Here is a 7,406-nt window from a genome sequence, read left to right as displayed (position 1 = left end):
TACCCTTAGGAGATATCTGTCACGATATTAGTAGATATCTGTCACGAGTTTTAGGACACCATTAGGTCACTTGATGGAGTTTTTCGGTTCCTTGCCACTGTTGCCTTTGGCTTGCTCAGTTGGGGATATTTTGGGGATATTTAATTTAATTTTATCAATCAATAAATTCCTCTTGAAACAAACTTTGTTGTATTATTTTAATTTAATACTGTGAAGCTGCTTTGATACAATCTGTATTGTGAAAAGCGCTATACAAATAAACCAGAATACCATTTAAACGTAGACTTTATTTATACACGTGTGCAACCCCAAGAATCCCTGGAAGCAACTGAAGGTCAAACTCAAAAGGCAATGAACTTAGAGTCTCTTTGAATACTCGAACTCAGGAAATGTCTTTGAATACTCGAACTCAGGAAATGTCTTAGTCTCCGTAGATAACAGTCTCAGTCTCCGTAGATCCTTGAAACTTAGATGTAGTCACGTAGATGCACTGAACTTGAATGAAGACTCACAGATACATGGAACATAGATGCAGACTCGGTAGACACTAGATCACCGTAGACACTGGAATCATCTCGAGTGAGGAAACATGGAATCATCTCACCGATGACCTTTGGAACCAGTGACAGATAACCAAACTAGACCCAGAACATAACATCAAGTCACATTAATACCCGGCAGTGAGTGCATGTGAGGGAGCTGAATATAAAGGCTGGTGATGAGGTAATGATGAGGAGATGGGGTTCAGCTGCGGTGATGAGGGAAGTGAGTGCAGGTGTGGATCCAGGGGGATGCTGGGAAATGTAGTACGTGACAGGGCCAGGGAAAACGTGACAATATCATTAGGAAACATGGAATTAGCTTTCACTGTTATGCTGACGATACTCAGCTGTATATTTAAACCTTTCTTCAAAACCTAACCAAACTTACCAATTCACAAAATTAATGGAATGCATAGCTGATATAAACAACTGGATGACTAGTAATTTCCTACTTCTAAATTCTGAAAAAACAGAGATTCTAATTATTGGACAAAAAACTCCCACACGTAATAACCTAGAATACTGTCTAACACTTGATGGCTGCTCTGTCAAGTCTTCTTCGTCGTTAGGAACCTGGGTGTGCTCTTTGATACCAATCTTTCATTTGAAAGTCACGTGTCTAGTATCTGTAAAACCGCATTTTTCCATCTTAAAAATATATCTAAATTACACCATATGCTCTCATTGACAAATGCGGAACAATTAGTTAATGCGTTCATGACCTCAAGGCTAAATTATTGTAATGCTCTACTGGGTGGTTGCCCTGTACGCTTAATAAACAAATTACAACTGGTCCAAAACGCAGCAGCGGTGCCTGCTGGAGGTGCACATGAGCCGAGTCCCATACCCTCTCGCTCTGCTCGAACCAGTGGTTGACAGCTGCGTATTTTAGTGTCTTTGTTTATCCCAAGGTTTTCCCGAAGCCTGCCGGATCCAGGCCGTATCCAGATCTGGACCCGATAACAACGCAGTGCTGAAGTGCCAACTAGTCTCTCCTTATGGAGGATCCCTTTGTCATGCTTACAAATGGACAGAAGCAAAGAAACTGCTCTCGCTGTATCGTTGAGATTCCTTTCTTGATGGTCCATACGTTGAATGCTGGTGCTGACAAATGTCTCTAATGATGAAGGATTACTTGCTGCTTCCTTAGCTTGGTCAGATCGTTCTGTCATGCTTACAAATGGACAGAAGCAAAGATGCAAGTAAAACTCAGAATTTATTGAAAGTGATGGAAATAGTCCGATGGTGAGAAGCAACTGGTGACACAGGGACTGGATGGTCAGCGAAGATGTCCGTGAAGTGAAGTGGTGCAGAAGTGATGATCCAGGTGAAGACGTAATCCAAAGCGAACGAGAAACAGGAACGGGAACACGAACAGGAACAGGAACGCCAACAGGAACAGGATCACACACGAGAGACATAAACAAACGATCTGACAAAGAGAGAATGCGGTGAGGTTTTATAGGTGTGTTAATGAGCTGCAGCTGGTGATGATGAATGAGATCAGCTGGATCGCTGATCTGCCGGAATTAAGCGGTAACGCCCACTCACACACACCCACACACACAAAACAAGTTACACGAGACGATAAGGAAACAATGAATTTATGAACCGTGACAGTACCCCCCCTCCTAGGAACGCCTCCTGGCGTCCCTAGACTCCCTTACCTGTTGATTGTAATCATCAATAAGGGAGTGATCCAGAATGTCTCTGGCAGGCACCCAACTTCTCTCCTCCGGACCGTAACCTTCCCAGTCCACCAAGTACTGGACTCCGCGTCCCCTCCGCCTTGTGTCCAGAATACGATTTACCGAATATGATGGTTCCACTTCTACGAGTCGCGGCGGTGGGGGAACCGGGGCTGGCGGATTAATTCGAGAATAAAACACGGGCTTGATTTTGGATACATGAAACACGGGGTGAATTCTCCTGTACACTAGAGGGAGGTTGAGGCGGACTGCCACCGGACTAAAGATCTTGGTGACAGTGAACGGGCCGATAAATTTTGGAGCAAGTTTATTAGAAACGGAGCGGAGAGGAATGTTCTTGGTAGAAAGCCACACTTTTTGACCAGCGACGTATACGGGAGGCCTAGACCGGTGGCGATCGGCTTTGGCCTTGGTGCGCGCTCCCACTTGGAGTAGAGTCTCGCGGGCTCTAGTCCAAGTGCGATGACACCTCTGGACGAAGGCGTGAGCGGAGGAGACCGCGACTTCGGACTCCAGAGTAGGAAAGATTGGTGGCTAACCTACGCTACACTCAAACGGAGATAGGCCCGTAGATGACACTGGTAACGTATTGTGGGCGTACTCCACCATAGACAGTTGTTGGCTCCATGAGGAAGGATTCTTGGAGACCAGACATCGCAACGTTCTCTCCAAATCTTGGTTGGCTCTCTCAGTTTGACCATTGCTCTGGGGATGAAACCCTGAGGACAGACTGACAGTCGCCCCCAATAACTTACAAAACTCTTGCCAGAATTTGGACACAAATTGGGGTCCTCTGTCGGAAACCACGTCTGTCGGGAGGCCATGTAAGCGAAAGACGTGATTAACGACGGTCAACGCTGTCTCCTTGGCTGAGGGTAATTTGGGCAAGGGAATGAAATGGGCTGCCTTCGAGAACCGGTCCACCACGGTCAAAACTACCGTGTTACCCCGGGAGGGTGGGAGGGCAGTGACAAAATCTAGCGAAATGTGAGACCAGGGTCTCGAAGGGACCAGCAGCGGTTGAAGTAGCCCATCAGAGGGTCGATTGGAAGTCTTACCAGTGGCGCAAACTGAGCAAGCCAACACAAAATTGTGAACGTCATGAGCCATACGTGGCCACCAGAATCGCTGCTTAACCAGAAACTTGGTGCGACTAACTCCTGGATGACAAGCCACGTTGGAACAATGCCCCCACTGAATAACGTCAGACCTTAATCCCTCCGGTACAAATAAACGATTCGGTGGGCAACCGACCGGGGGCGTTACCCCTTCTAAGGCCGTCTTGACCTTCGATTCGACCTCCCATACGAGTGTGGAGACAAATAGATTCTTGGGTAAAATGCACTCGGGAGTAAAAATGCGCGATAAAGAATCGGGTTTGATGTTCTTGGAACCCGGGCGGTACGAGAGAGTAAAATCAAAACGTCCGAAAAAAAGTGCCCACCGAGCCTGCCTGGAGTTCAATCTTTTGGTGGTCTTAATGTATTCCAGATTCTTGTGGTCGGTCCAGACGATAAAAGGTACCCCCGACCCTTCTAACCAGTGGCGCCATTCCTCCAACGCTAACTTGACTGCCAACAACTCTCTGTTACCAATGTCATAATTGCGTTCGGCAGGGGACAAACGGTGGGACAAAAACGCGCACGGGTGCATTCTGTCGTCTGTGGGAGAACGCTGGGATATCACTGCACCTACCCCCACCTCTGACGCATCGACCTCCACCACGAACTGACGTGATGGATCAGGGGTAATCAGGATGGGAGCCGAAACAAAGCGGCTCTTGAGTTTGGCAAACGCAGCCTCAGCTGCGTCTGACCACCTGAACATAGTCTTGGGGGAGGTCAAGGCGGTCAGAGGTGAGGCTAGTTGGCTGAAATTACGAATAAACCGTCTGTAGAAATTGGCGAACCCCAGAAACCGCTGTAGGGTGACTTACGGAAATCTGGACTTGGCCATTCTACTACAGCCTTAACCTTCTCAGGATCCATACGTATTCCCTCAGACGACACAATGTAACCTAGGAAAGGAACAGACTGTGCATGAAAATCGCATTTCTCCGCCTTGACAAAAAGCCCATTCTCTAGCAACCTCTGAAGCACTCGCCGGACGTGCTGCACGTGTTCCTGGAGAGATGATGAAAAAATCAATATGTCATCCAGGTAGACATATATGAACTGGTCGACCATATCTCGCAGCACGTCGGTGACGAGTGCTTGGAAGACTGCTGGGGAGTTGGACAGACCGAAAGGCATGACCAAGTATTCAAAGTGCCCCCTGGGGGTGTTAAAAGCAGTCTTTCTCCATGGCCCCCCTCTCTGGAACAGAAAGCGAATATAACTTGCCTTTAGGAGGAGTAGTACCTGGCAGTAAATCTATTGCACAGTCATAGGGACGGTGCGGAGGAAGAGACGCAGCCCAAGACTTACTGAACACCTCCTTCAGGTCCTGGTACTCCGCGGGCACGTTAGATAAATCCACTGCCTCCACCTGAAACACAGAGACAGAAACAGACGAACAAGCAGAGACAAGACAGGACTCATGACATTTAGTGCTCCACTCCAGTACTGCTCGTTGTTGCCAGTCTATCTTGGGGTTATGGGTGATGAGCCGGGGGTGTCCTAGAACAATGGGTGCGAGGGGGGAGTCCAGTATGTAGAATGAAAGGGTCTCAGTGTGGTTGCCTGACGTGACGAGCGTGATGGGTCCGGTGGTGAGTGAGATGTTGGGTAAATCTTGACCGTTGAGTGCGTGAACTTCAATCTTGCGGGTGAGTGGAAGGAGGGGAACTTGAAACTTGTGTGCAAATGAATAATCCATGAAGTTACCCTCGGCCCCGGAATCCACCAGTGCTTGACAGTCGTGCTCGTGAGCTGACCATCTTAGTCTTAATGGGAGGAGCGTAGATGTTGATGAGGTCTTCTCGGCGGAGATCCCACCCGACAGTAGCCTCATACTTACTGCCGGGCTTGCCCCTTTTACTGGACAGATGAAGGCAAAATGTCCCGATGCTCCACAGTACAGGCAGAGCCCTTGGGACCTCCGCCTCTCCTTCTCCTCCTCGGGATCGTAGACGGGACAGCATCCGTTGCTCGACCCGAGATAGTCGTGCGTCTACTCGAAGAGCCAGTTCGATCAGTCCGTTGAGGGACGTGGGCAGATCCATGGCGTAGATCTCCCTCTGGATGCGGTCAGCCAGCCCATGCAGAAACATGTCCCACTGCGCCTCCTCGTTCCATTGACATTCTACCGCCATAGTCCGGAACTCAATCGAATAGTCTGAGACTGATCTCTTTCCCTGCTTGAGCTCCGCTAGTATGCGGGCCGCCTCTCTCCCGGTGCTGGCACGGTCGAAGACCCTTCTCATTTCGGCGGAGAGTGTCTGGAACGAGGTACAGCAGGGATCGCTCTGCAAAAACTAGGCTCACCTGCGTAGGACTCCGGTACTGGAAGGCGGGGCTCTGACTGGGAGGCGTTGTCCGGTGGTGGGGGGGGGACGGGCGGTGTGGGTGGCGCAGCGGGACCTCGCAGAAGTTGAAGTTGCTGGGTGAGCTCGGACACCTGCGTCACCAGCGCTTGGAACACGAACAGGAACGCCAACAGGAACAGGATCACACACGAGAGACATAAACAAACGATCTGACAAAGAGAGGAGAATGCGGTGAGGTTTTATAGGTGTGTTAATGAGCTGCAGCTGGTGATGATGAATGAGATCAGCTGGATCACTGATCTGCCGGAATTAAGCAGTAACGCCCACTCACACACACCCACACACACAAAACAACAGTTACACGAGACGAGAAGGAAACAATGAATTTATGAACCGTGACACCCTTTACCACTCTACAGATAAAACGTTGTCGGGAAAATGCCATCAGCGTTTATCACAGGTTCGCGTTTAAAGTCTGTGTAGAGAGAATGGTGTCGTCATAGCGACCCCTAATTTAATAACAAATGATCGTTGCGACTAAACTAAATGTAGCTGGAAAATAACTTTTTAAAGGGTAACTAAACCCTAAACCAACTTTTTTTAGTTAATGATCTATAAGAATGGGGCTTTATTAGTGCTGTTCATTGATTCGAGTAACTTTTTTGACATTTGGGTATAAAGTGTTTTAATTTTACAATATATGTGACCCTGGATCACAAAACCAGTCACAAGTAGCACGGGTATATTTGTGGCAAAAGCCAACAATACATTTTATGGGTCAAAATTATCGATTTTTCTTTTATGCCAAAAATTGTTAGGATATTAAGTAAAGATCATGTTCCATGAAAATATTGTGTCAATTTTCTACCGTAAATATATAAAACATTTAATTTTGTGAATGGATGCAGCACAATCGCGAACATAAATGGACAACTTTAAAGGCGATTTTCTCAATGTTTCAATATTTTTGCACCCTCAGATTCCAGATGTTCAAATAGTTGTATCTCGGCCAAATATTGTTATATCCTAACAAACCATACATCAATGGAAAGCTTATTTATTCAGCTTTAAGGAGATGCATAAAGCTCAATTTCCAAAAATGTACCCATGTGACTGGTTTTGTGGTCCAGGGTCACATATGGTGTAAAAACGTCTGAGTGCTGCCCTCTTCAGATTGAACGGTGGCTACTGCAGTTGAATTTTCCTATTGGATGTTTGCGGTGGCAGGTGATGTAAGCAGGTTCCAGCTCACCACGCCCCTGGTACGAGCTCACCACACCCTTGGTATGAGCTAGCGTAGATTTATCTGTATTTAGTACAGTGGGCAGGAGGGTACGTAGGTGTAGTGTTGGTAGTCCAACAGCACTGCTGGACTGCATAGCTTTCCAGCTGACTTGGAAATTAGGCGCCAGTGGTTGCATGCACTTGGCCTGGGAGTGTGAAACCTGCATTTTACGCGGGATTGCTTTTCCAACGCGCTTCTCCACACAGCTCACGCTGAAAAGCTACGCAGTGCCAAACGCTGCTACTCCTGTATGGAATCCTCCACCATCGCAGCGGCGTCTTGATTTGAGTGATCATATATATTTTAATCACAATTTATGGTTAGGCTAAAGTTAATCCTCTGCGGTCGACAAACGCGCCGTCGCATTTTGCTGGATTTTTTCACATAGCGGCAAAATATGAATATGCCTATAGAGAGCGCGCGCTATTGACATCAACTCGATA

The 7,406-nt window shown here is 47.5% G+C and overlaps 1 protein-coding gene across 1 annotated transcript; it reads right to left on the bottom strand.

Moving 5' to 3' along the window:
• Window positions 1-266: 266 nt before the first annotated feature.
• LOC309508270 (uncharacterized protein) lies at window positions 267-5,303 on the bottom strand. The gene is made up of 2 exons (XM_082182803.1): window positions 4,678-5,303; window positions 267-1,974 (listed from the first exon to the last, which is right to left on the bottom strand). Exons 1-2 carry the CDS (start codon window positions 5,201-5,203, stop codon window positions 1,277-1,279), a joined length of 1,224 nt encoding a protein of 407 aa, XP_082038929.1. The 5' UTR covers window positions 5,204-5,303; the 3' UTR covers window positions 267-1,276.
• Between the last annotated feature and the right edge of the window lie 2,103 nt (window positions 5,304-7,406).

This window comes from Leuciscus leuciscus, assembly GCF_965113295.1.
Source record: "Leuciscus leuciscus genome assembly, chromosome: 10".
NCBI lineage: Eukaryota > Metazoa > Chordata > Actinopteri > Cypriniformes > Leuciscidae > Leuciscus > Leuciscus leuciscus.
Note: the sequence above shows the minus strand (reverse complement) of the source record. Positions and strands in the feature narration are given on the sequence as shown.

Bases quoted from the DNA above. Each gene is read 5' to 3' on its own strand.
- LOC309508270 (XM_082182803.1), bottom strand. From the start codon at position 5,203: ATGAGGCTACTGTCGGGTGGGATCTCCGCCGAGAAGACCTCATCAACA. The intron at 1,975-4,677 runs GTAAGTCTTGGG...TCTCTTTGTCAG, and splicing joins GGACCTGAAGGAGGTGTTCA to ATCGTTTGTTTATGTCTCTC.